This window comes from Dipodomys merriami, unplaced genomic scaffold (assembly GCF_024711535.1).
Source record: "Dipodomys merriami isolate MVZ:Mamm:240054 unplaced genomic scaffold, mDipMer1.0.p SCAF_2, whole genome shotgun sequence".
In the NCBI taxonomy this organism is placed as follows: domain Eukaryota; kingdom Metazoa; phylum Chordata; class Mammalia; order Rodentia; family Heteromyidae; genus Dipodomys; species Dipodomys merriami.
Genome location: NW_027203381.1, coordinates 20,512,141 through 20,539,518, shown reverse-complemented (window position 1 = coordinate 20,539,518; position 27,378 = coordinate 20,512,141). Strand labels below are relative to the sequence as shown.

The 27,378-nt window shown below is 45.6% G+C and overlaps 1 protein-coding gene across 3 annotated transcripts in view; it reads right to left on the bottom strand.

Annotated features, from left to right (window-relative positions):
* Loxhd1 (lipoxygenase homology PLAT domains 1) overlaps positions 1-27,378 on the bottom strand; it is a 135,903-nt gene that overhangs the window by 33,067 nt on the left and 75,458 nt on the right. For 2 of the 3 annotated variants that reach the window (XM_070028633.1, XM_070028634.1), the window contains exons 18-29: positions 26,969-27,129; positions 24,109-24,586; positions 23,551-23,705; positions 21,280-21,413; positions 14,487-14,653; positions 13,389-13,493; positions 11,523-11,651; positions 10,273-10,437; positions 8,424-8,605; positions 5,303-5,419; positions 4,511-4,673; positions 1,065-1,219 (exon numbers count right to left, since the gene is read on the bottom strand). In XM_070028633.1, the coding sequence (XP_069884734.1) occupies positions 1,065-1,219; positions 4,511-4,673; positions 5,303-5,419; positions 8,424-8,605; positions 10,273-10,437; positions 11,523-11,651; positions 13,389-13,493; positions 14,487-14,653; positions 21,280-21,413; positions 23,551-23,705; positions 24,109-24,586; positions 26,969-27,129 (2,111 nt within the window). The remainder of the gene's footprint in view (positions 1-1,064; positions 1,220-4,510; positions 4,674-5,302; positions 5,420-8,423; positions 8,606-10,272; positions 10,438-11,522; positions 11,652-13,388; positions 13,494-14,486; positions 14,654-21,279; positions 21,414-23,550; positions 23,706-24,108; positions 24,587-26,968; positions 27,130-27,378) is intronic. The other variant, XM_070028635.1, reaches the window with a different exon arrangement.

Genomic DNA, 27,378 nt, shown 5'->3' with positions numbered 1-27,378 from the left:
AGGGTGAAACTCAGCTCAATCTCCTCTCCAACTCTAGGATCATCCTTGATTTGGAGGCTGAATCGACCTTCCTAGTCAATGAGCACACCAATCCCAAATACCTAGAACTTGTTTAGTGTTCAAGTTCAAGACCTCATTTCCACAATGGCCCCATTTTATAGTGAACAATTATACACATACAGTGTGTATAATTCCTTGGAGTAAATTGCCTTTGCTCACATTTCTCTTGGGATAAGTCTATGGGTGTTTACTGAGCCACATCCCCAGCCTTCCTATGGAGGTTTGGAAGGTGGAGTCTAGGTGAGTGGATGTGGGACCTAAGGTCATGACAGGGGTGCTTGGCTCATTTCTAATGACTTGAAGCACTGGCAAATAGCTGCGTTCATTAGAGTAAAATTAGGTACACCCTGAGACAAACAATTCCACTTGTTCACATCTGTCCTAGAGGAAGATGTCTGCACAATGTTTGTTGCAGGACTGCTTCTACAGTGGGAAAGTGGAAGCCATCTGGGGGGTCTACCAGTTGGGGAATAGCTTAAAAACTCTGGCACAGCCTTCACTGTGGGATGGATGTGTGTGCTTGTTACAAAGAAGAGCCAGATCCATCTATGTTTGAATAATATAATATAGAAAGATTTCCAGGACATCCCACTGAATATCAAAGGCAAGCTGAAGAAGTATTTTTATAGCATGATGCCTTTTATGTGAAATGTGAAACCATAGATTGGCACTATCTATTTTCTATCAGCTTATGGGCATGTAAGTGAGCAAACATTTGGAAAGGTATAGACACAAGAGAAAGGGTGGGACATTATAGAAATAGACCTAGTGGTCTGTTGGGGATATAACTGACAGGCCATACAAAGCCAGTTATGAACGTTGGCAAATAGTGTGAAGCATTGAGGTGATATCCAGAATCTATAAGGACCCTGAAATGCTAAAAAGAGGAGTTGCTCCATCAGCTCTGAGTAGATAAACCAAAGTTTCTTCACATCCCTGGCCCCAAGATGGCTGGACCTGGGAAGGGGAAGGAATGTGGGGTAAACCCAGACTGCCCTTCCTACCGTTCCTTTCTCGAATTTGTTGATGCGGTTCTCTGACTTGCCAAGGTAGCGCTCTCCTGTGTCTCCCAGGTCTCCATAAATGGTGATGTAGACCCTAGCATCCGTCCCTGCTCCTGGAACATTCCCTGTGAAGATCTGCACTGAATATAGCACAACTGGACAGCAGAAAGACAAAGGGAAGAGAAAGATGGCAACACTTTAGGTCTGAGAAGACAGATCTACAGTCCAAGAAGGTCTGGTCCTGCTTAGGACTCTCTGCAGAGGCACCTCCATTTGATTTAGGAAAGCAATGTGTGGGAGCTGCTTACACCGCTGGCTACAGACACACTTGAACCCACAATGTGATTCCTGGGTGCTGCAGCATCATGCCCTTCCCCTGCCTCCCAGGATGCTGCTTCACTTTATGAGTTCCTCACTTCAGCCCAGCCAGTGGTCTCCACACCTCCCTGTTCCACCCCCATCCTTTAGCTCTCATTTTTCACAGCCTAGAGTATCTTTCTTGAATTCCTGGCTCCTAAAAGACAACTCGGTTCCCTTCCCACTCTGGTCACCTGTAGCCATCTCCATGTGATGAGACCCCAACGTCACATGTTCACACATCCAAATCGAACTCTGAACCTTTCTGCACCTCCACCATTTTACCAAACCTCCCCACCCACCTTCCCCCTCCCTGTTCTCAGCCCCTGAGTCTCCAAAGTCCTTTGATTCATTATGAACCTCCCAATACAAGTAGAAGCTAGTGAGAGCACTGTCTCTCCCACCCCCCTCAGCTCCATGCAGAACCCAGCCAGCATTCCACATGCTGCATGAGTAGATGAAATCATCCTTTTGTTGCTTAAAAGAGCCAGCATTACCCAAGTCTGCCAGGCTAACACTGACATGAGGTAACATTAAGAATCTTGTCACAGCTTAGACACAACAGTGTCTAAGTCACACTTCTGGTGGCATTCAGGCCGGCTCCACATGCAGAATCATCACAGGTGGGCGGACCTGTTAGGACTCCTTTTCTAAGAGCCCTTGTCCCACAGTGGGATGCTGTGTCCCCAGGGGCTGTGACTAAATGGCTTTCCAACTCTCCCACTCCGCCCCCACCTCTTTCTCCAGTCCTTTGGGAGTTAGAAAAACTGATTCAGCTTCTGGGTGCTGAGCAATGCAGTTAGACCAGACCTCGCTATTTCTGGATCCTCCTCCCTCCCCATCCCACCCAGGCCACACAGCTTGTCAGGGAAAAGATGTTTCCTTAGAAACATCACCAAGTGCAGAGTGGGTTCTGTGGTGTGTGATTCATCCAGAACAGCCTAAGTGTGCCGCTGGGACAGCTGTCCAGGGCATCCTCTGGGGTCCAAGTAGACAAGAGACTCGTCCCTTGACTGAATAGCAATGGAATTTGGGGTTGGGAGAGGTGTGCTACTGTGCAATGCATGTTTTTTCTAAATAATATGCCTTAGACTAAATGCAGTGGCTACAGGCGTTTACTTACAATGATTAAAAAGGAAAAGGATGTCTTTTTTGTGTACAGAGGCTTGAACTCAGGGTTGTTCTTTCACTTGGCTTTTTCACTCAAGGCTGGTACTCTATCACTTGAACCACACCTCTACCTCTGACCTTTTCCTGAATAACTAGAAGTAAGGGTCTCAAGAACTTTTCTGCTCCAGCTGGCTGCAAACCCCAGTCCTCAGATCTCAGCCTCTTGAGTCACTAGGATTAGAGGTGTGAGCCACTGGTGCCAGGCTCCGTGTGTGTGTGTGTGTGTGTGTGTGTGTGTGTGTGTGTGTGTGTGTGTGTGTGTATGCCAGTCCTGAGACTTGAACTCAAGGTCTGAGTCTTCTAGCTCAAGGCTGGCACTCTACCACTTGGGCACAGCTGCACTTCAGCTTTTATTTTTTAGTTACTTGGAAATAAAAGTCTCTGAGACTTTCCTTCCCAGGCTTGCTTTTAATTGCTATCCTCAGATCTCAGCCTCCTGACTACTAGGATTTTAGGCATGAATCACCTGTGCCTGGTTGTCTTTTGTCTCTTAACTGTTTGAGCATGGCAGCAGAGAGTTCTGAGGAATCTTGGGTTCTGCTCCAGTGTTTCTAAGAAGGCACTGTTATACACATTTCAGCTGGATTTCCAAAGCTTCGCTGGTCAGTATACACACCCTGCTGGAGAAGCCTACAGGAGTCTTTGGAATCTCATCTGTGGCAGAAAATTTGGCTTTTGCAGGTGCAGCTGATTTTTTGAAATAGCTAAAGTCTGTGTAGAGCTGGATTGCAAGTGGATTACATGGAGTTGACAAGTGCTGCTGCAGGTCAAAACGAAGATGTGGCTGGTGACTGGTGGTGCAGGAAGAATATGCACACACACACACACACACACACACACACACACACACACACACACACACATGCATGCACAGTGCAGAGGAGAAGGCTGAGAAATGAGCTTTGGAGAAATCCACCTGACACAAGGAAGGAAGCTAGCATTCAGTGGTCTCTTTATTTAGAAAGAGATTCAGTGGGGTCACCAACAAATGATGGAGGAGGAAACATAAGAAGCGAGTGGTGGTACATATTCTGTAAAGATCACATAAAGGTGACTGACACATATAAGAAGCCAGCCAAGCTGGGCATTGGTAACTCATACAAGCTGGGCATTGGTGGTACATGTCTATAATCCTAGCTATTCAGGAAACTGAGATCTGAGTATTTCAGTCCAAAGCCAGTCTGGGCAGGAAAGTCAGTGAGACTTTTATCTCCAACTAATCATCAATAAGCCAGGGTAGAGCTGTGACTCAAGTGGTAGAGGGTTAGCCTTGAGCATAAAAGCTCAAGAACAGCACCCAGACCCTAAGTTCAAGCCCCAAGACTTACACAAAAACAAAAACAAAACAAGAAACCAGCCAATAGCCTTAGAAGCTCAACATCTGCACACAAAAATGGAAAGAAAGTACATGATGGCTCTTGCTATGTCAAAAAGATTTCTTCTTTTCCCTTTCTTTTCTATACATTCTTTTCTTTTTCTTTTTTATTCTAGCATTAGAGATGGAGTCCAGGATCTTGCATGTTAGGTAAGCACTCAGCTCAACCTCAAGGATGTTCTTTAACTCATACTTAGAGCCGCTGGATCCAGTGAAAGCAGAGAACACATATGAACTGGTCACCAAATAAACAGAATCATTGAACCAGTATAACTCAGGCATGAGACAACCCCTATTTGGATGTATTATTATAATAATGTTGGGTCAGGATGGGAATGGAGCATAAACCTCGAAGGGAAATAAGTGGGCTAGTTCTGTCACTTTTAGCTCTGTGGCCTTAGGCAGGTTATATAACTTTCCCTCTTGCCAGCCTGAAGGTAACAATCAGAGCTTCCTTCTGCATGAGAAGGCTCATCCTAGCATGGGGCACGTGTTCTACAAAGAGCTGCCTGCGATACTTAGGTACAACTCCCCCCACACTTACTGTCCAGAGGCTCCTCCACTTCCTTGTAGACTTGCCTTAAGGAGCCATCTTTCATGTATTTCTCAGTGAAGATGTCATAAGGGACCAGCTCTCGAATGGTTTTCTTGTCGTCCTCAGAGGTGGCAAGCCACCGATCACATGGGAAAGTCAAGGTCTCTGTACCCTGAGGTGAGGATGAAAACCATACCTGTAGCAGCTGCTGACCTCAGTGGTTCATTAGCATGTTAGCACTTGTCAGGACCAAGAACAAACATCATGGGGCCCATGGGAAAGTGTAGCGGAACCTTCCTGCCTAAATAGATCTCAATTTAAGGGTGTGCACAACTGTATCAGGAGATGGTACTTGAAGGATGGGGTTGCCAGGGTCACTACAAACTAAATATCTAAATCTCATCCCAGAGACTAAAGTTCAGTGGGTAAGGGCTCTGTACTCCATAGCTATGATTGAGATGTAGAGTTCTGTGGTTTCCAGAATGTATCCCAAGTAATTCAAGGCAGGTTTTCTTCTGGAGTGGATCTGGAGTAGCAGCAACAGACTAGTAGTATGGCCTCTGGGGAGCAGAGACATGGCTGCTCAGACTTTCCTCTTTGACCACCATATCAGGTTCTAGAAGGCTCTGCCATCTGAGCTAGATCTTGCACTCTGAATAAAGGGAGTGAATTTTTTTCCTCAGATTTGATCTCAATAAAGTGGAAGTTGTGAGTGGGGGAGTCTGTCTTGAATTGGAATTGGACAAAAGACTTCTGGAATTGGATAAAAAGAAGAGAAGGATAGGCTCATCATAAACTTACATCTTTATCCGGGAGGAGCCTGCGGATATCCACGTGTGAACAGTGCCATCCAGGATTTACGCCTGTATTATCATGGCCAATCCGGATTTTTTCAATGATTTCACCCACATCCTCTAACTTGGAAAGGAGAAAAGCCACCAGGTATTAGGAGAAAGGCCTCCATACCACACCTCCCAGGGTATCCACTCTCAAGTCCCCTTTGACCTTCCAGGAGTCCCTCGTTCCCAACACATCTCCACTGTCCAGCCTATCACGCTGCCAACCCCTTGCACACTGCATGTCCATGCTTCTTTTCCCCGCTCTCCACTTAGCCAGCCATGCCTCCAGCACTGAACTCTAGCTTCTCTGGAAGTGGGCTCAATCTTCAGGTGGAGCCTGGTCTCTGTCTTCTATGACTTGTTATTATAGCAGCTCGTTCCATGTTTGAGAACCGAATTGGGTATCAGAAAATGAGTTCTGTTTCCGTCTGTGCTCCTGTTTTATCAGGCCGACTTCCAACCTGTAATAGCCTCCCCTCCTAACTTGACATTCTTTTTCCATGGGGTCTTTGCACATGCTTTGCCAGCCCCTCCACTTTCCTTTTCTTTATTTGATCCATTGACCACCCAATCTCATCATTCAGATCTCAGCTCCAGTGTTGCTTCCTACTGATTCCTCTGGAAAGCCCTTTGTATTTCTCCAAGAAGGTCAAATGTCTACAAAGTTCTCTCATAGCATGGTTTATAGAGGGTTGTGAGCCCCAAGAGGGCTTTGAGTCACTAAACAAATATCAGGGCTGTCAAGCTGACAATAAGTGGCCAGCATACTTTTCCGAGGCTTTCCCTCCCTGAGAAGCACAGATGCCTGGGTGATGGCCGTGGTCTACAAGATCCCCTTAGAGGGAAGACTCAGCTGCCTGGTAAGGCCAGTGAAGGCCAGTGTTCAGAAGCTTTTTTCCCCTTCTTTCCTTGTCACATCTTTTTATAGATGTTTAGGTCTCTGTCTTGGATGGATCTTCTATGACCTTAACCCACAGCCAGCCAGTTGTAGGTACTGGGTGGCTGTCTTAGCTGTTACCGCTCAGAAAGCCTGGAGGCCTTCAGGGAAGTGCTACCCACAGAGAGGGCCCTCAGAGATGGGCTCAGAGGACATCTTCATCAGAAGGGACCCTGACCTTCTCCAGGGACATGGTAGCATTAACAGGAAAGGCACTGAAGCTGAACTGTCGAGTCCAGATCCCAGCTCTATTGTTTCATGTCCACACTGAGCATGTTTCTAACCTTCCTTCCACTGTTTGCTCATCTGTGATATGGAATGATTAGAGGACCATTCTCTTGGAAATGCCATGAGGATTCATGTGAGTTAATCTACATCAAGTTTTTAGAACAAGACTAGCAGGTGTGAAGGGTTCAGCACCTCCTAGCCCTTATTGTCTGTCCTCTTCCTGGCCAGCCCTTTCCACTTAAGATGGGCTACAGAGAAAAAGGAATGGCTTAGTTAGGGGTTAGGGGCAGAATCAGAGTCAGGAATGACTTTCCATCCAGTGTTCTACCTTTCAAGTGAAAAATCAATCAGAAAAGGAAGGACATATAGGCCGGAGAGGCAGAGACTAAAAGACAACACGTTTACATTGGATTCTAAGCTCTCATACTCCCCAAGCCCATGAGAAATGTGAAAAGAAAAAATAGCAACAAATTACTGGCAAATTATAGCTGTCTGTTAATAAGGACTTCATTGATGAAAGTCCCCGAGTGTTCTGCAGAAGTGTAACCGCAGCCTTGGCCTCTGACGGCATCAGGCTCGGATGACTCAAGTACCACGCCATCTCCAGTGGTGAAATGTTAGCTTTGTGTGAATACATGAGTCAGCCTTGCATTTTCTTTGTTAAGACTCAATAAAGGTGACAGAATTTCCCACAAATGCCGACTGCTCTGAGAGAGGGAATGGACGAGGACCATCACTTACCAAGGATAAGGATATTTCCCACCAGAAAATAAAGAATGTGCCTCCACTAGGCTCCCCAAGCTCCTGGCAGCTTCATTCCTGCCCTCCACCTGAGTCCTATGGTGCTACTCCATGCCCTCTGACCAACCCTCAAGTCAAGTGCCTTTCCCCCAACATCTGGGCCATTGGGTATGCCGTTTTCTCTCGAGTGCCTTTCCTCCTTCTTCCTGCTTATGTCCACTTCCATGTTCAGCTGAAAGCCACTTTTTCCAGAAGCCTCTTCCTTCTCTATTCTATATTCTAGTCAGTCCTCCTGGACTTAGATTCTTCTCTCACAAAATTCCTAGCCACTAAATTCCTCTGTGCTTCAGTTTCCCTGACTTTACCCAGGAATCAGTACAGCACTGGGCTGTTGTGAGGGATCAGTGAGTAGCTACAGATACATCTGGTATGTTCATTTCTCTCACCTACATGGTCAGTAATGGTATCAATCAGCAGAGAATGTCGTTTGTGTGGATATCTGAAGTCCCTAATTGCATAGACGACTGACATGAAGACCTATCAGAAGTAGAGAGGTAGAGCAACATAGACAGGAGAGACACAACTTTCACACGAGTTTTCAAGTCTCATACTTTACAAGAGTAGAAACATGCAAGCAGTCTGGATTCTCTCCTTCTTTTGTATTTCCTATTCAGCCTAGCACATGGCGGGGAATCCAGAACAGAAGCCCTGAGTTTGTATTGAAGAAAAGCACATGGGCTTCTGATGTGCTGGTCCCAACATCCAGAGTAAACATGGAAGAACTGAAGCTCTATTTGTCCAGACCTGAGAAGATGTTCTGGAACATGAAAGATGGTCTCGTGTCAAATTGTTCATCTAAAGACTAGAAGCTAGGAAGCTGACACCTAAAAGCTGAGCTCTATGTCCTGCTAGTAAGATTCAAACCCACCTATACCCCAGCCTCAGCCTGTCTGGAAGCCTTGTTCCATCTATGGATGTGTGGTAGAAGGACTGGAGCTGCCGTGTTGGTCTCATACTTATCATCTTCCCAGGTCCTAGCTACCCATCATGCCTTTGATCCTGAAATGTCTGGAGGGCTAGGACAAACTTCACTGTTCCTCAGGTTGGCTAGAGTTGCTGGAGCTCAGAGAAATTGAAAAAGTTGCCCCCTCGGTGGCTAGCCCACTGATCCAGGTACCTCCACAATGAAGCGGGAGGCAGACTTCCTCTCAAAGAACATCTTCTGTTCCCTCTTGTTGGTGCACAGGAACTTCTGTGTGGTGCACACAGCATCACAGCCATAGATGACGATGAAGATGTTGGCATCTGTCCCAGCAGCAAAGACATCACTGGTGTAGAGAGTGATCTCATAAGGGACAACTGACAGGAGTGGTCAAGAGGGCAAGTTCAGAGGGGAGGAGAGAATAGAAGACAAATATAGATGAGGACAAGTTCTTCATCAGCATCATCCTCCTGAATCCTTTCATGGGAAGCTGCTACCTATGGACCTGGAACATATATAGTTGCCTAGCAACGATGGCAGGGGAGGGGGTAGTCTTGTCTACAGAAACTCCTGACTCCTCTGGCCAGGGTCTGTGAGCGTCACACACTGCAGAACTACTGCAGCACACTGGTGAGGACATAGTGTGTGGAACTCAACAAGCTTGATCCTAAACTAAAGCCACAGGTTCCATTATCTGTAAAGAAACAGCCTGGTCCTCAGCTGTCTGCACAATGGCTCCAACAAATCCTTTATACCGAAGTTTGAAACCAGTTGTATAAAACAATGCACTGTCAACTACAGATTGAGTTTAGTGAGCTGTCATTAGCATTTTTTTTTTGTTAGTCGTGGGGCTTCAACTCTGGGCCTGGGCCTTGTCCCTGCTCTTCAGCTCAAAGCTAATGCTCTACCACTTGAGCTACAGCGCCACTTCTGGTTTTCTGGTGGTTTATTGGAGATAAGAGTCTCACAGCCTTTCCTGCCCGGGCTGGCTTTGAACCGAGATCCTCACACCTCAACCTTCTAAGTAGCTAGGCTTATAAGCGTGAGCCACCAGTGCCTGGCTTTGTCATCGGTATTTTAAAAAGCATACGGAATTGAATAGAATCAAATGGAAAACATCATTGCATATCACTAAGATGAATTTTTGCAACACTTATTGGTTGCTGTGTTTGTAGATGAATGTGTAAAAAGAAATAGTAAAAGAAAATAAAAAAGAATAGTAAAAAGAAAACTGAACCCAGATCTCTGTGCTTGCTATCACTTGAACTATGCTCTCAGCCTTTTTCTTTAGATGGGGTTTTCTGGTTGTTTATTTTTTGGTCTCATACTGACTTTACATGGGCTACCTCAAACCCCCGTTCATCCTGTATTCACTTCCTAAGCAGCTCAGATTACAGGTATGAGCCATGACTGGCCTACAAGTTCAGACAGATTATTTTACTATTTGATTGATCTCAATTCGATTAATATTTAATATACACATAGACATATGTAAAGATTTAATATGAATATTTGGCTAATAACAGTGGAGAGGAAATGTAAAACATCACCAAACTCTCTTTCCTCCTTTGCTTTGTCCAATAAAGGGAATTCCATTTGTCCTTTTATTGGATTTCTCCCTACTACTACCATCAGCAGAAGAAAACTCTTATGGTAACTATTTCTTCCCCCCAAAACCTAGAATAATGTGAAAGGTGTTGATCTTAATTCCTCACCAGTAAACCATTCTTTTGGAATATTCTAATCATCCTGCATTATGTCTATTTTGCTCATGAGAAAAACTGATCCCTGGAGAAGTTAGGCTCTCTGTGTGTTGTTGATCACTAGTTAGTTTAGGTTGGAGTTTGGAATGAATCTTCTGATCCAAGACTAGGCAGGCTCTCTGCTCCTTTCTCCAACTCAGTAAATAAATCTGGGGAAGGAACAAGAGAGTCCAGTCTTCAAAGTGAGCCCTGCCCAGTCAATTCTGGATAAGGAATTGGAGGGGGAGGTGACAGGTGATGAGGACCCTGAAGAAGGCCAGCCTCACTGCATATGATCCTACATGGTGTGTACAGCCTTGTCTGAAGCTCCGCGTGGAAGAGGTCCCTGACGATCATCCCATCATCTTCATTCTTGGCCAGCCAGCGGCCACAGGGAAATGTCATGCGCTTTCCAAGAGAGGGAGCGTCCACCTCCACCCAGTCTACAAACCAGCCTGGGGCCTTTCCTGGAGAGAGACACACACAGAACCCCTCAGGGGCTTGTACAGAGATATCTTCCTGTGAGTGTCTTCAGGAACTCCAAACATCCTTCCCCCTGGATGGTTAACACTAGAGCCACACCCTCCCAAGTCCCGTGTCACCCCTTCCCCTGTGAAAATGTGCACTGGCCAGAGCCGGCTTACACTCTGAGCTTTATCAGTGAAATTAGCAACAGTAGAGAAATGATAGAAGGGTAGGGGAGTCTGACCAAGGGGGTATGCTATGCAGGGTGGGAGGAGCTCCAAACAGGGAGCCCAAAAATGCCCAAGAGGACCTATGCCCACAAAGGCTTTATCATTTTATTCAATCCATGGATGATGCTCACAGCCCACTGGCTCAGTTTATGATGGATGAAGGGAAGAGGAATAAGTAGAGGAGTGTTTGGTTTTCCTGGGGGAAATCTGAGCACTCCAGCCTAACGAAGGAAATGGAAGTCAAGCAAAGAACCCTATCTCTACAGTCCTGACAATTCTGAGTTCTAGGAAGAAGGTCCCTTCCAGGCTTAAGGACCAAGAACAAATCCTACTTTATGCAGAGAGAATAGGCACATTTTAAATCTGGCTGACGTGTTCATGGGTTTTGCAAAAGACCAGTTAGATCAGTGGTTCCCCAAATGAGGTCACCAGACCAGCAGCCTCTGTACTACATAAGGCCTTGGATGATCTACATGTTGAAGGCATTTCCCAGACCTACTGAATTAATGGCTCTGGGGTGATGCCCAGAAATCTATATGTTAAATACTCTATGCACTCTACCTCAGGTGATTCTGATACACATTCAAGTTACAGAACCACTGAGTTCTATCAGGACTTTCCAATCTAGCTGCACATTAGAATTACTTAGGTTAGAAATTGGCTTGAAAATTTTCCAGCATCCAGGCCTTGCTCCATTTAGAGTTTGTGTGGCAGCCAGGGTTTTACTGAGTGAGGAGGGTGAGAAACTGTATCACTGTGGAAGGTAAATGACATCCAAATCTTTCCCAGATGCCCATAGGGACCTATCCATGATCCTTACAGTTCTAGCAGAGGAAGGAGGGGGAGGAAAGCCAGACCTGTGTTGTCATGGCCGATCCTAACTCTCCACAGGTCTCCCAGATCCAGTGTTTCCACTGTGAAGATTTCAATGCTGTCTCTCTCAAATTTGTCGGTGTTGGTCTTTGAGGACTTCAGGAGGGTTATTCCTGCCAATAAGATGATTCCAGAATAACTTGACAGCCTTGAGACCATTCTAATCTGGTTGGACCTAACCCTCTTTGTCCCATCTCATAATGACAAGCTTGCTAAATTTCTATCAAATCCAGACTATGCAATTATCATCCATTGGGCACCTCTGTATGTTAGGCCTGTTGTGTGTATGTGTGTGTGTGTGTGTGTGTGTGTGTGTGTGTGTGTGTGTGTGTGTGTTTCTTTTGCTGATCTTAAAGAAATAACCTTCCGCAGGAGGTAAGCCTTTTCATGTCTAGTTTATATCTAAATGAAGATCTTATCTATAACAATCTTGGAGGGAGTGGTGAGGCTCCTAGTCAATACCTGCTCTTTCCACACCCTTCACAATTCTCCACATGAAGAGGGAATTCAAGGACGAAACTACTCTGGCCACACTCACTAGGAAAAACAGGGACCTCCTGAGGAAATAGGGAATATGAGAATTCTCTGGAGACTTATCTGGACAGAGAAAGATGATGTCAATTGCCTCCCACAAGCCCACTCTCACATAGAATCTTCCCAGGACTCAAGCGCTGGCGATAGTCTGAAATCTGAGGTGGTCCCAGACTCAGAGATATCCCCTCCTTTTCAGCCAACACATGGAGAAAAATCTTTTGATAGTGACAGCCTACTTGTAGATTGACTTTAGTGCACGAACTCAGGAAGACATTGGTATAATGCTTGGCCCTCTCTCTTACCATCTAGTGGTTTTAGACAAATCACTTGGTGTTACTGAGATTTGGTTTCCCAAAATATGAAGAAGAGGTGATTTTGGTGTCTTCTCTGTGGGATTATTGTGAATACTTAATAAGATGATGGCTGCTAAGTGCTCAAGAATGTGTGAAACACAGAGAAAATCCTAAGCAAATAAATGCAGCTGTTAGGGCTCATCAACTCCTTTGCCATGGTTTGGGAACCACCATTGTGACCTAATTGTCTAATTATACATTATTTGCTTTATGTACTCTATCAAATAATAATGATTACTGTCTATCGAGTATAATGTTGATTTGAATATTTTACATGCTCAATTTCATTAAGTCTATAACAACTCTATGAGACTAGTTTTATCTTTACAAATGTTCTGAATGAAGTTGCAAAAAGGCCATGCATCTTGCTCATAGTACATTGCTCATGATGAGGTGGAAGTTTGAGCCAATCACTGAAGCCCCAGAACCAGTATCTCCACTAGCACTAGAATATAGTAGGATACAAGCAGCTCATAGTGAAGAATCAGGACCATTCACTCTCTAGGGGTCTGGACTCACAGGGTGGCACACTAATGAGTGATGACTGCTTGAGAAACTGACCCCTGCAAAACTCAGGCAGACTGGCATGAGTGGATGGCCATCACAACATTAAACACCACCTTCTTGGAGTTCCTGTGCAGAAGCTCTGAACTAACTCTAGGACTCCAAGCACATCTCACAGGGGGAAGACCTCAGGGTCTCCAAGCTGAGCCTCACTGAAACTGGAGACATCTACTTTTAGAAGGTGTTAGGGGGAGTTAGGATTAGGGTTTCACTGCTACTAGAACAATAGGAGAAAGCTGGTCAACAGCAAAGCAGATTTTGTAGGAAAAACAGACCTGGTGGGGTCAAGGGCTGTAATCAGTTGGGAGATGAAGGCCTGACCAGGGTTTCCTAGGAAACTTCTGGCTCATGCTCCAGGGGAGGAATATGGGGGACGCTTGGCCCTGCATACTTTCTCACCGGTGTCATCTTGTGTGCCAAAGAGTGTGATGAAGACGTTGGCATCTGTGCCTGCATTCTTCTTGTCCCCAGTCTTTATGGTCACTGAGAATGTAGTTGATTTATCTGGCAGGAGAAAAGCATAGAGAAGTGAGCTGGAGATGGCTCTGGAGTTCCATGAAGGGAACAGTCTTCCTGTATTTACCACTCTGTCTTCATTGCTCCAGCTCTTCCAATCCTAAAGCTGTGAGCCTCACGTTCAACAGTCAACATGCGTCTACAGTCATGGAAGCCCTTTCAACAAATGGCTTTCCTTGTGGTACGTGTTGTTCTGCAGTTGCCTTTCATTGAAAATTTTCAGATGGTAGAGATAATGTTCCCTGTCTCCACTAACATAGGAAAACGGTCCATCAACAGAGGTGACAAGATGGTTAGGGGAGACAATGAGTGGCAACAGGAGTCAGAAGTTCATAGCCAGCTGACCTTTGTGACCCTCCTCCAGGCTGGGAAGCATTTCAGGGAAGAGAGCTCAAGCACCACAGGGCTTTGGAAGGCTGCCTAAGGCACAAATGCATCAGGAGACTAAATGTGATTGGAAGGAGGAAGATGATGCAGGGGCAGGAAGCTCAATAATTCCTTTCCTGACAATATCTCCATTCACAGCCATGGGCTTTATACCAAACCTTGTGCTACACACATAGGAACATATATCCCTACCTCAGCCTCTCTATGTTTTTTTTTTTAATTTTCTTTGCAGAAATAGGATTTGAACTCAGTATCCTATGCTTGTTAGGCAGATCCATGTACTACTTAAATCACAACACTTTTTTGCTTTATTTTGTGCATAGGGTCTTAAGATTTTGCCGAGCTTGCCTCAAATTGCAATCCCCCTATTTATCTCCCTACCTGAGTCTAGGAGTTACATGTGTGAACCACCATTGCTGGCCCCTGACCTACTCAACTTTGCCATAGAGGAATAAGAGGGCAGGATAGCCTGATTGTCAGAGGAGGAAGTGTCCAGAGCCTGGAACAAGGAAAGGCAGATGGAAGACCCAAAGAGGAAGAAGAGAGATAGAGGAAGGATGCTGAAAGGAGAAAATCAGCTCTAGGCTAGAAAACCTTTTTGTTCCAGCGCCATGTTGTCCAGGGGGTTATTGTCACCATGCCCCCCACCCTCGTCATCCTCACTGGGCAGCACATAGGACTCGTCCACTGGCAACAACTCCCTGGATAGCTGGCCATCATCCTCCTCCACTGCCAGCCAGCGTTGGCATGGGAAGTAGTACCTGTGGATGGGGAAGGGAAGGTTAGCAATGTTCTCTTGGAAAGGTCTCACGAAAGAGAAGTCTCAGGCTGAGAATGAGGGGCCCTTTATCAAGCCCAGACTCTCCCTATCTGCCCCTGAAAGCATCAGCCTCCCATCCTACCCACACTGAGAATTAGCCATGAGTCACTTGTCTAGAGAACAAACATGGAGACATTGTCTCCAAATACCTCATTAAAGATAGCTGTGTTACATGCCTGGAGCATAGAAACTCTCAGTCAAGGTTATATTGGGTGGATCTTGGAGAAGGACTTCCTTTCTGGAATCAATTTATGAGTCAGAAGTACTTTAACAGAGAGTGTTGTGCATAGAGATGTTTCATATGCATGTGCTGGGTTCATGATTAAAGGAACCAGTTCTGCTTTTGGATCATACAGTGTGTGGTTAAGGAGCAGGCAGAGATGGGTGGGCCATCTGGGGAAGGGTGGTAAAAGTCACACTTCTCCAAGAAGAAGCAGGACCCATTGGTGATGGAAGGGACTGGACAGAAGGAAGGTAGACTAAGATGAGGGAAGGAGGAGAGTGGGTAACCACGGCCTTGTCCTTGTAACCAGATCATCTGGGGCTATAAATCCCAGCTCTCCTGCTGAAATAAGAATTCTGGGCCTAACTAGTGCCGTGTTGGCAACGTGGTGAATGATAAGGAATTTACAAAACCTCTTGGAGTTGGAGTCCTACCTCCAGGAGATGAGTATGCTTGAATTCCTAGAGAGAGGAGTGGGGACTTAGACAATAGGTTGCTGAACCTGACAGACCTGTACCATGAACGCTCAAGACTCTGAACTCTTGAACTCCCTGTGACACTGCCCCCTGACCATGACCCTCTTTAGGCCCCAATCATCTCTGCCACCATTTTGAGCCATGCCTCATGTCTCTGACTCTCTGCAGGTCACCATGGTGTTCCTCTTCAGTTCTCCATTAGAATTGATCTGATTTGTTGGGACTGCTTTTCTGCTCTTCCTTTGCTACCCTCATGGCTCAGTTTCCAAATTGCAAGTTTTGGGGGGACACATATCTGCCTGCAGTTGCTGGCTTTCTAATAAAGACTCCTGATTCGACTTCTCAAAGTGTGGCTTCTCCATATCTCGTGACTGAATTCTCATTTAACACTACTATTCATTGTGTGATCTTGAGCAAGTCCCTTTACCTCTCTGTGCTAGGGTTGCCAGATTTAGTCTTTGAGGAGTCTCGGTAATATTTGCCTTTTGGACATGTTTTCATGTATATCTCATCCAATAGTTCGGACATACCTGTATGGTGAGAAGAAGGCTCTTGGTAAAAATTTGCAATGCTATTATGGTTGTGGATATTGTTTCCCTTCCCTTTCTTTCTCCTCAGCCAGGCCTGGACTTTCCAGATGTTGTAGGCTGGGCACCTCTCCTCTAGCTCCCAAGCTCCAAGAATCACCCCTCATTGCATTCCATTTGAGCCTTTTCCCCCCTTTGCCCTGATAGATAAAGGCCCACTGGGGACTAGTCTAAGGATGGGCAGTGTGCTCTGAGGCTCTGGCCTCCAGCTAGGCCCCCATTTTCCTAAGGTATTCAGTACCACTTGAAGGGCTGACCCCCACTTTATTTCCCCAGGGCAAGCAAGGCACCAGGTACATGCTCATATGCTTGAGCACAGGCAGGTCATTCCAACTTGGGCTTAGCTGTAAGTTCCCTCACCCCAGGTAGAGCATTCCATTCTGGGCCTGGCCAAAGGTGCCTGCTCTTGGTCCCCAAGAGATCGTAACCTGTTTTTTATTTTCTGCTTCCTTGTTAAGACCCCCATAAGCCCGGCCCCAAATCCATCCCCCTCACACAACCTGGATTCCCACAGGAAGCTCTCTGTTCCTTGCTGCTGTGCCTCAACACAGTCGTACCCTGTTGAGACTGAGTTGACTGTTCCTTTCTCCTCCATTTTCCTAACACCACGGACACCGGCATGTTCTCAAGTAGAGTCTGTGAGCAAGAGCTCCGTAGGTGGGCTCAGATAAGTAGGGAGGGGCAGTTTTATATTGATGGACATAGACTAAAGAGGCAGGAGGAGCTCAACCTAGGGTAGTATGAGTGAAAGGACCGTTAAATCAGTGTTTGCACATAAAAATGAATACTGTTCTACTTCTCAGCTTTTAAATGGATGAATGGGAAAGTTAAAGTTTCATTCAACCAAATAATAACTTCTGAATAATAGGCTGTAACTCTAAATTATGGGAGAGAGAAGAGATAAAAGAGGGTGGAGTCAGAGTGAGGCAGAGACAATGAGAAAGGGAAGTCAGTGAGGCAGAGACACAAAGAAAGAGCTGGGGAGGGGGCGGTGAACTAGGGAGAGAGGGAATAAAGTCAGAAAAACAGAAAGGAAAGGCCCAAAGCCTCCCATTCCCATCCCTCGAACACAGGCAGAGGAGCCTGCTGGCTTTAGTGGAGCACAAATTCCATTCTCCCAGAGACACCAGCAGAAGGACTTCAAAGGCCCCCGTCACAAAGGACTTCAAAGGCCCCCGTCACACTCACAGCTGCAATACCAGAGGATAGACAGACAGAACCAGAGCAGAGCCAGGCCTGGGATGGGTGCTCGAAGCTTGGCCTCCTTGTTCTCATTGCCAACAAACACACGTGGAAGTTAGCGGAGATGGGCCACTGTATTCCACCAATCCTGCTCAAGCAGGTCTCAGGGAACATGGGCGTAAGCAAGCAGGAGTGTTTTGAGAAAGGCATGCAGGTACTTGGTGCTAAGTATGCTCAGGGCATACCACAATGCTTAGAGTAGGGCAAGGGGAAGAAAGTAGATGGTCCAGAATGAGCGGGAGGTTTATTCAAGGTTTGAGTCAGAGCTTGGGACTATGAATAAAAACCTCACTTCAAAGTAAAACATTGAATGAGGAGTTTGCAGAGTTGAGTGTTGTAAGTGTAAATGATTTCATATGGAATTTCCCACATTGGGGTATAAGCTAAAAGCAAGAGAACGTCAAATATAAATAAACTGACGATGTCAATAATGACAAGAACATAGTGCTCTGCCAGGCTCTCTTCTGGGTACTGGGGAGCCACAGCAGTAACACAGAAAGAAAGTTATTACTCAAAATGCCATTTTCAGGGAGATAATAAAGGCTAAATACACCAGTTTATTATAGGTCAGATTACCCAGGAAAACAGAAGCAGAGAAGGAGAAAAAAAAAAGGGAGAGGGGCATGCTAGGCCTCACTTAGAAAAAGTAACATCTGAGCAGGACTGCCTAAGAAAGGTGAATGAGCTAATGGGGGAAGGACAGACAGGGAGAGGGACAGCCAATGCAAAGGCCTCGAGGGGGAGGGACCATATCTATTGGGTTTAAAGGGAAGCAAGGAATAAGTACGATGGGAAGTAGACAGCAACCAAGATAAAGAGATAGAAGGGGGCACAGGGCAGACCTTTCAGGCCAGGCAGATCACTGGGCATGTGTCTTGCAAATGGCAGGTTTGTAAGCAGAAGCATAACATGATCCTGACCCCCTGGCTGCTTTAGACACTGGGAGGACCTGAGTTGTAGAGTGGTAAAGATGGTGTAAGCATGAGAGGCAGGGAAGATTTGAGGATGTTCAGATCCCAGGGAGGTTGTTGACTTGGTCTAAAGCAGGTGAGGGATGATGTCTGTGTTCTCGAAGACTCCTGCCTGCAGAGCTTTGGTTCCTGAGCCAGAGAGAGCCCAGAGAGCCCAGAGTACTGCAGAGACAGTCTCTCTCCAAAAGATAGGAGATTTGCAGTAGAAAATCTGTTCTTCTAGTCTTCTGTGGCGTGAAGGTTACTGAAGCTGACTTGGCAAAGAGCCTTACTGGAGAAGTTTTCGTTTTGTTTTGTTTATTTTCTTTATTAACCAAGTCTAAACCAGTGAAACCTACAGAAAAGAATCAGGCAGAGGAAGAGGGGAAGAAGAAAGAAAGAGCAGGGTAAAAAAAGGAAAGAGGGAAAGGGGGGAAAAGAAGAGTAATGAGAAGATTTCATTCACAAGAGCAATAAAAATATAATATAATACAAACTTAACCAGAATGTGTAGCAGTTAGATGTAGAAAATTATAAGGGATTACCAAGATATATAAAGGAACAGCTGGGTAAGAGGAAAAGACTACCTAAGAGGTAGCACTTAACATTCTAAATATGTAGACCTTCATACATATATTTAATGGCAGAACAATCTAAATTCCAACAGGGATTTTTTTTGTTTCTTTTCTCTTTTTCTTTTTCTTTTCTTTCAAATCACTTAATGTCTTGATTTGAAAAAGGTAGGAACAGCTAATATTTTTAAAGAATAAAGAAAGAGGACAAGTGCTGACAGATATTCAACTAGATTACAAAGCTACAATAATTTTTAAATTGTTGGGCTGGACCAGAATGTCAAATCAATGGCAGAGAATAACTAGCACTGACGGAGCTGGAAGGGAAGCGGGATGTTCTCAGTTTGTTTCTAACCTTGCACTTCAACAGCACTTTATATTTTTCAAGTCCCAAAGCCTTAGGTTCTCAGAACAGTTTGAGAAGTAATCAGGCTGGCATCATGACATGCATTTATCAGGAGAGGAAATAACGCCAGGCACTGGTGGCTCACGTCTGTAACCCTAGCTACCCAGGTGAAAGCCAGCCCAGGTAGGAAAGTCAGCGAGACTCTTATCTCCAATTAACCACCCAAAAGGCTGGAAGTGAAGGCATGGCTCAAGTGGTAGGGTGCTGGCTTTGAGCACGAAAGCTTGGGGAGAGCACCCAGGCCAGACTCTGGTTCCCAGTCATGTGCCAACCACAATAATCTCATGGGTACCAATGACCCTGGACCATCTGTAAGCTATGCTTGTGTCCCTTTGGAATATTGGGACAAGGTGGGAAGAGAAAAAGCTATACTCCAAGAGACAGGCCACAGGCCGATAAGTGGATTTAATTTGACAAATATTTATTTATTGAGTGCTCACAGAATCTCAGGTACTGGCAGGCCCTCAGGCACCCTGAAGCCCTCCTAGGGGCTGGCATACTATCCTCTGCCCACTCTACTCCCCCTGGAGGGGATTCCTTCCTCGCAATTACTGCCCGGCCCTTCCTGCACAAGAGGCAATGTGGCCAGAGGGTGGGAAAAACACCAGATTCCATACTGATGGTCCTGCTCTGGCATTAATTGGGAAGGATCCCACATCTGCTTCTTGGCCTACTTTAAGTGGTGAATGTGTCTGACAGGGACCAATCTGACCTACCACCTGTTGGTGTGCGTTCTACTAGCCAAACATAGGTTTTGTATTTAAAATATATGTTTATATTTATAATATAGATTAATCCTTATAAATATATCTGCACTTATTTCTTGGTCTTTTGAGGCAGAGTCTCCCTAAGTAGTCCAGGCTGGCCTCAATTCATGAATCTCAGCTTCCTAAGCAGGTGTGGGTCACCATGCCTCGCTTGATTTTACATTTTCAAGTGGTTGGGGGAGGAAAAAGCCTATAGAAGAACAATATTTTGTGGTATGTGAGGATTGTATGAAATTTAAAATTTGGTGCCCCATAAATAAAGTTCATTGGAACAAAGCTGTGCCTTTCCGCTTAGGTACCATGCCAGCTGCTTTTATTATTATTATAAAGGTAATAAGAGGTTACAGTTACATTAGTGCTCTTTATTTTTTTGTACCAGTAGTGAATCTTGAACTCAGGACCTAGGTGCTGTCTCATAGCTCTTTTTCACTAAAAATCAGCACTCTATCACTTGAAAGTTACAACTGTTCTTCTGGCTTTTTGGTAGCTAACTGGAGATAAGGGTCTCACTGACTTTCCTGCCTGGACTGATTTTGAAGCACCAACCTCAAAGCTCAGCCTCCTGAGTAGCAAGAATTACAGGCATGAGCCACTGAGGGTGCCCAGCTCCAGCTGCTGTTTCTTTCTTTCTGGTTTTGGAGCTTGAACTCAGGGCTTGGGCACTGTCCCTGTACCTCTTTGTGCTCAAAGCTAGTGCTCTACTACTTGAGCCATAGGGCCACCTCTGGTTTTTTCTAAGAGGTTTATTGGAAATAAGAGTCTCATGGGTTTTTCTGCCCCGGCTGGCTTAGAACTATCATCCTTAGATTTCAGCCTCCTGAGTAGCTAGGATTGCAGGTGTGAGCCACCAGCACCTAGTTTCCAGCTGCTTTTGTGCATCACCAGCAGAGTGGATTCTGAGGAGAAACCAGCAAAACTGGAAATATTCTCTACATGGCCTTTACAGAAACCATTGTTAATCACTGGTCCTTCAATGATAAAACCAGGTGCTAATAGTTGACTTCTTTTTTATGAAGAGTCTTCTGGGTGGACAGGGAACACCGGGCCACTGGAATCTGATAGGAACTAAAAAGTCTAACCATCAGAATTGATGGGCAAGCACTACTTGAGTAGGTATTCTCCCAAACTCTTATCTGGCAGAGCAAGGGGCCTGTCTAATGAGAAGGAAAGGAGAAAGGCAAAGCCCACTGGCTTGTTACCTATATGAAATCCACACTGCTAGCAATGGCAGGTCACAGCTAACCCAATTTCACTTCAGACATCACTCAACCCACCCCAGACCCCTCGCCGAGACCCTCTCAGTGTCAGGTATGGTCTCTTTCCCTCTTCCCTAGCCTTACTCACGTGATCTCATTGTTCATATCAGTGATGTCTATTCTGTCCAGAAACCAGCCTGGTCTGCTGCCTGTGTTGTCATGGCGAATCCGAATCTTGGTCAGAGCCCCTAGGTCAATGGCATAGATGGTGAAGGTGTCTGTCTAGGAAGGGTGAAAGTAGCAGTCAGTGAGGACTGAGAACTACTATCTCCTCCCCCACCTGTCAGCTCTACTCTCCTAAGAAGCTGAGTCTCCAGAGGTGGACCATAATACCCAAAGCAACCAGGATGGGGATGATGGAAGATGCAGCTCCTTAGTCTAGCATTTGTTCCATATTGTGTGTGTGTGTGTGTGTGTGTGTGTGTGTGTGTGTGTGTGTGTGTGTGTGTGTGTGTGTGTGTTTAAACCTGCTCTTGCCAGGGGATAGTCTCACTCTTGTTATATCCAGGAAGGTGGAAGGAGAAGAAAGGTGATGGTGACATTGAGAAGGAGGCAGAGGAAAAGACAGATTGTCTAGATGCCCACATTTGCAGGGAATGTCTCTCTGTTTGCAGGGAATATCTCTCTGTGCACTCACACCCTGGGCTTGTGTGTGTCCAAACACAAGTTTTGTTTTTTAAGTTAAGCACCTGCTAGCCAGTCCTGTAGAAATCCAAAGTGATCCACAGAAACAGAAATCTTGAACTTGCTCCCTCTTTGGTTGGGAAGATGGAACTACATATATGTCTATGAGAATCAAACGCATGGAGGAAGTAGATAATACTGGGACTCCATAAGGGAAGGGAATCTTCCTGCTACACTTTTTTTTTTCTTAACTCTTTATTTGGAAAACTGTTTCAAATCTTCAGAAAACTTACAGAAATAGTACAAATGCAAGTCTGCACACTTTCACTTAAATTCTGCACTTAGGTGCATTATTTCCTGAATTATTCTCTTTCTCTGTCTTGCTCACTCTCCTTCCCTCTTGCTACTTTGTACTGAATCCATTGCAAATAAATGCCATTAACTACGCTCTTTCATCTTTAAATATTTCCGCATGAATTCTCCAAGACAAGAACATTCCATATAATTGTAGTGCAATGATCCAATTAGGAAACAACACAATAGTCATGGGTTGATTAATGATGGGGACACATTCTGAGAAATTTGTTATCGTCATCATGTGAACACCACAGAGTATAATTACACAAACTAAGATGGCTATGACATCACTAGGTGAAATCATCTTAGGAGACCATCACCAAATATGCCATTTGTCATTGGCTATGAAATGTCCTTACATAGCAGATGACTATTATTGCTTTAACATTATCTTTTTGCTTGGTGAGGCTGGGATTTGAACTTAAGGCCTCATTCCATGACTACACTATTTTCCAATTTGCAAACCATAGTCAAATTTCATCAATTTGTAAATATAATAGCTATAGCACTTAAATATATAGCTATAGCACTTAAACTCTGAAACAAGCCCAGATGATCAAGTTGTAGGAAGGAGTACTGAAAGGAAATGCTAGGAAAGAAATCAAGCAATGAGCCTGAAAGTATTTTAATGGATTTTGTTTATTGTTTTCCTTCTTTGGTTGTTGAGGGAACCCAGTTTGGGGGTGAGGCAGAGATGGAAAGGGTAGAAGAGGGGGCAAGGGTTTCTGTAAAATTTCCAAGAATAAAAATGACAGCTTAATTTTTTTCATGCTTTTCCTTCTAAATCTGGAAGTGTCTGAGTACCTCAGGAAACAGTAAAAGTTTCTCGGCCTGACTTTCAAGGTCATGACTAAACCCAGTCCTCTGCAAAGCACTGGTTTTGCACAAAGTCATCCATTGCTGGAAAGCACCAGCCACAGCTCAGCTAGGAGATGCTCAGTGCTCAGCTGGACTTCCACTTTCTCACCTCTACCTCATTGTTCATACACTCATCCTGTCTTTTGTCATTGTCCTGTGTACATCTACCCAGTTCCCATCTACCAGGTTCAGTCACTCCTTCCCACCAAGTCTTCCCCAAAGTGTCAACTTATAGTGAGCTATTTCTCCACAAACTCCTGCCCAGTCCACTCAACACCTGATATTCTTCCCTGGCTGTTTCTGAGGGTCACCTTTGGGCTCCACATGCAGGAACACATCTAGACTTTTTTGTCCTTCCATCTAAAGCACTGGTGATTACAGAAGAGGCTTTGTCATCAAACTTGAACAGACAGAATGAAGCAGATACGTTGCTGGGTAGGGTTATGATGGGAACCACTACACTCCATGTTTGAGTCACATCCATCCACCCACACAAGGGTCCAGAAATCCCTCACTTTACCTGCCCCTGTTCAAACTTGTTGGACTTGTCTGACTTCTTCAGAGACCGCTCTCCAGTGTCCCCATACTCCTCACCATAGATGGTCAGGTAGACGTTAGCATCAGTGCCTGCCTTAGGCACATTCCCTGTGATCACCTGGACTTCATAAGTATTAGCTGGAGACACAAAGAAGCGCAACATTGAGGACACCTGAGCTCAGAGGTGGACCTGGGCCCAGCCTCACAGATCCAGGTAGATTCTGTGAGCAAGAAGAACCTACAGGTAGGTCCATACCAACCTGGCACAGACCCTTCTTCCACCCATGACTTACCTTCACCCTAAAATGAAGGGCACCTCTACTCCCCACATTTGATTATACTGAGCACCACCCAAAGCCATTGTTTCCTCCTGAGAGCCTTGGGACAAGGGCACTGCTTGGCCCAAACAGAATGGTCAGTAGTGGCTTTCCAGATGCAGATTAGGAGAGCTATTTAGGAACCATGATGGGTTCCAGCCTATTTGCCTCCATACAAGAGAGACAGTCATCCCTCCCACTCCCAAGCCCCTCTTCAGGCTTACGCTCAGGACCCGACTGGCCTGTTGGCACCAACTCCACGACAAGTTCATCATCCTCCTTGCCTCGGGCCAGCCAACGATGGGCTTCAAACTTGTGCTGTTCAATTACTGCCTGCATCCCAGGCCCGTATTCCTCCTCCTCCTCCTCCTCCTCTTCTGACTCCTCCTCCTCCTCCTCTTCAGAGGAAGATTCCTCTGATGAAGACTCCTCCTCCTCCCCACTCTCTTCCTCCTCATCGCTGCCTTTCTTTTTCTTCTTTTTCTTCCTCTGTAGCTTGGCCTTCAGGCGCTCCTTCTTGAGCAGCTGCCGCAGCTTGTCTTTCTCTTTCTTCTTCCTGGCCTCCTCCTCAGGTGTGAGGTCCTCCTCCCGCACCACCAGGTGCCGCAGCCACACTGTGTCCACGAACCAGCTGGGCCCGAAGCCCTCACCGGTGTGCCCCAGCCGGATCTTGTAGATCTCACCCACATCTGCTGCCTCCAGCTGTGCAAAGGGCAAGGCAGTGGCTGGGGTGGTCCCCAGCATGCTCCCTGCCTTCCCTGTGGAGCCAGGAACTGGCCAAGGTGCTGAACTGCAGCTGGAGAAGCCAGGCACCCACATTCACAAACATCTAAGATTCTCCCTCTCCCACCATACCCAGACTGGTTCCTCCTGCCTGACTCCAACCTACCACACTTATTCCATCCTACACTCTGTTGTAGCCACACTGGTCCCCCTAGTTCTTTCTATCAAACACACACACACACACACACACTCATTTCTACTAGTCCTATTTCCATCTTTGCTAATGCTGTTCCTGTGTCTAGTCTGCCTTTATTTCCACTTTTCTCCTAATTGAAGTCTAATCACTGTGCTTTATTATTTTTTTCTTTTAAAAAATCTTTGTACCTTTCTGTGTTTGCTTTCAGTAATATATTCAGTATTACATAGATAGAGCTTTTGTAGTAAGCTTTAAAAAAAAAACTATTTTTCCACAAACAAAAATCTTACCCAGGTCCTAAGGCCCAGGTCCCTCCCTCCCAAGCACACAGCCTGCTTGTGTTTTCCTGCATTCTAAGAGCTCAGAGATTGCCCAGGGCTCTGGCCCTGGCACAGGTACCATCTTTGTGCTCTGGAGTTGTGAATTGCTTAAGGGCAGAGACCTTCCTTTTGTGTTTCTCTCCACTGGGCATGGTGGACATGGATTTGATGGACAGGTAGATGGATTCCTCAGCCTCAGATGGCATTATCAGTCTGTCCTGAGCCTCATATTATCAGGAAGGACCTGCAATAGAGCTAAGGACTGGTCCCTGCAGACCTTGTAAGGAGGCTCACACAGCATCCCTGATATTCAGTCTTCTCATGGACACCTTAATGCTGGTGAATATCTGTTGTGGCCTTTGGCCCTTTATGAAATCCAGTTTCACCAGTTTGAGTGCCAGGGGAAACTGAGGCTTAGGCAGTCGCATAGTTATTTAGATACCCCACAATTTGATTATAGGTCTAGATGAAAACACAGGTCTCCTGATCAAGATGCTCTCTTCATAAAACCACAATATGGTCGAACTACCTTTGTGAGAAAATTAGCAGTCAAGATGGAGCCAGAGGTAAGGGGAAGAAGAATTCATCCTTCTCAGCTACTTAAGAGGGTATCGGTGCTGGGTCTGAACTCATGTCTTCAACTTATTCACTCTCCTCTCCCACACTTCTCATTCTGGTCATAGCATCCCTGTGACCACTCTAACCCAAGCAGATTTGCTTGTCACCTTCACATCTGCCTGTTGGCTGAGTTTGCCTCCATCACATCCATCAGCTGGCCTCTAGAAAATGCACCACTCCCTCACCTACCCATCAGTGGTCTCAGTTTCCCAGGAGCATTCCCTGACATTGACTCTTTTGATTATTACAGGGACTATGTTACCAGCCAGGCAAAAGCTGAGGCTCAGAGAGTTCAGAGCCTCATCTGTAGTCAATGAGGGCATTTAACTCACTGAGCACTTTGCATCTCCAATATTCCAGAGTGGCCTTGGCCTTCTTCTTTGGACACTCGAGAAGGATTTTCTTTTACTTGTGGCACATGAATATATAGAGCATGCATCCTGTACTCATACATCTGCAGGTGTACATGTGCATTTACACACATATTCTCATGTCCAACACAAAATATTCATGTATCCCCCTACCTCCCACATCCCTGTGAACAACATGTTCACAGGGAAAAATCCTCTTCTCTAGGTTTGCAAAAATGGAAGAAAAGAGAACTGGGACATTTAGAACACAGCACGAAGCTCCAGCATGCCTCAAAGCCTGCCTGTCACCAAGCTTGGGAGTGAGAGGCCCCATATAGGAGTACAAGAGATACTTGGCCCTAGTACCACCTTGGTCAAATGAGAACTACCCACTCTAGTGGTTCTCAGAATCAGCAGTGTGCTTGATTACTGGTAGAGCTTTTTAAAAGAAAGACATCCCACCCTGAAGACATTGGTCTAGGGTATAGATTAGATTTTTATAAAGATCCCCAGTGATTTGAACATAGGCAGAGATGAAAACCTTTGGTCTAGCCCTATCCTTTCCTTTTAGGCCAAGTCTGAGGAGAGGAGTTACTTTTCAACTCCACAGAGTAGAACTCAGCCAAGCATCCAGGTCTCTCTCTAAGTTCAAAACGATACACCTTATTTAGCTGCTCTCAAAAAGATTCCTCCCCCCCCTTCCAGGATGCCAAGGGAACCCTGGCCCAACCTGTCCTCCAGGTGACATCTCCCACACAGCTGGAGGGAGGTAGCCTATTCTTGAGTAGCCATTGGCTGAGAAAATACAATCATACAAGGCACCACCTTGGTGTCCACTGCACTTCTGCTGGCACCCAACTGTCTCCGCACCACATACCTGGAATATGTCCTTGGATGCCCGATCAAAAACTTTGGAACGGCTGGAGAGGAAGAGCACTTCAGTCTTGCCTTCCTCGCCATAGATCTGCATGAAGACTCGAGCAGTGGTGCCGGCACCACCTATATCCCCAGTCCAAATCTCGACCTCGTAGTGAACCACTGGGCAGGCACACAGGGAGAAATAGGACTCTGAGTAATAATAACAATGAACAATAAAATAAGCATTCTCAAACCTGTGCTACATGCCTGGTACTTCGCAGTCATCATTTTATCCAACCTTCTCCCAATACCATAAATAAGTGCCATCATTCCCATGTCATAACAGGACAATGGAGGAACTGAGCAAGTGGTGAATGGGAAGTCTCAACCATCAGACTCCAGTGTCCAGTAACTCGTGTCCTCCACTAT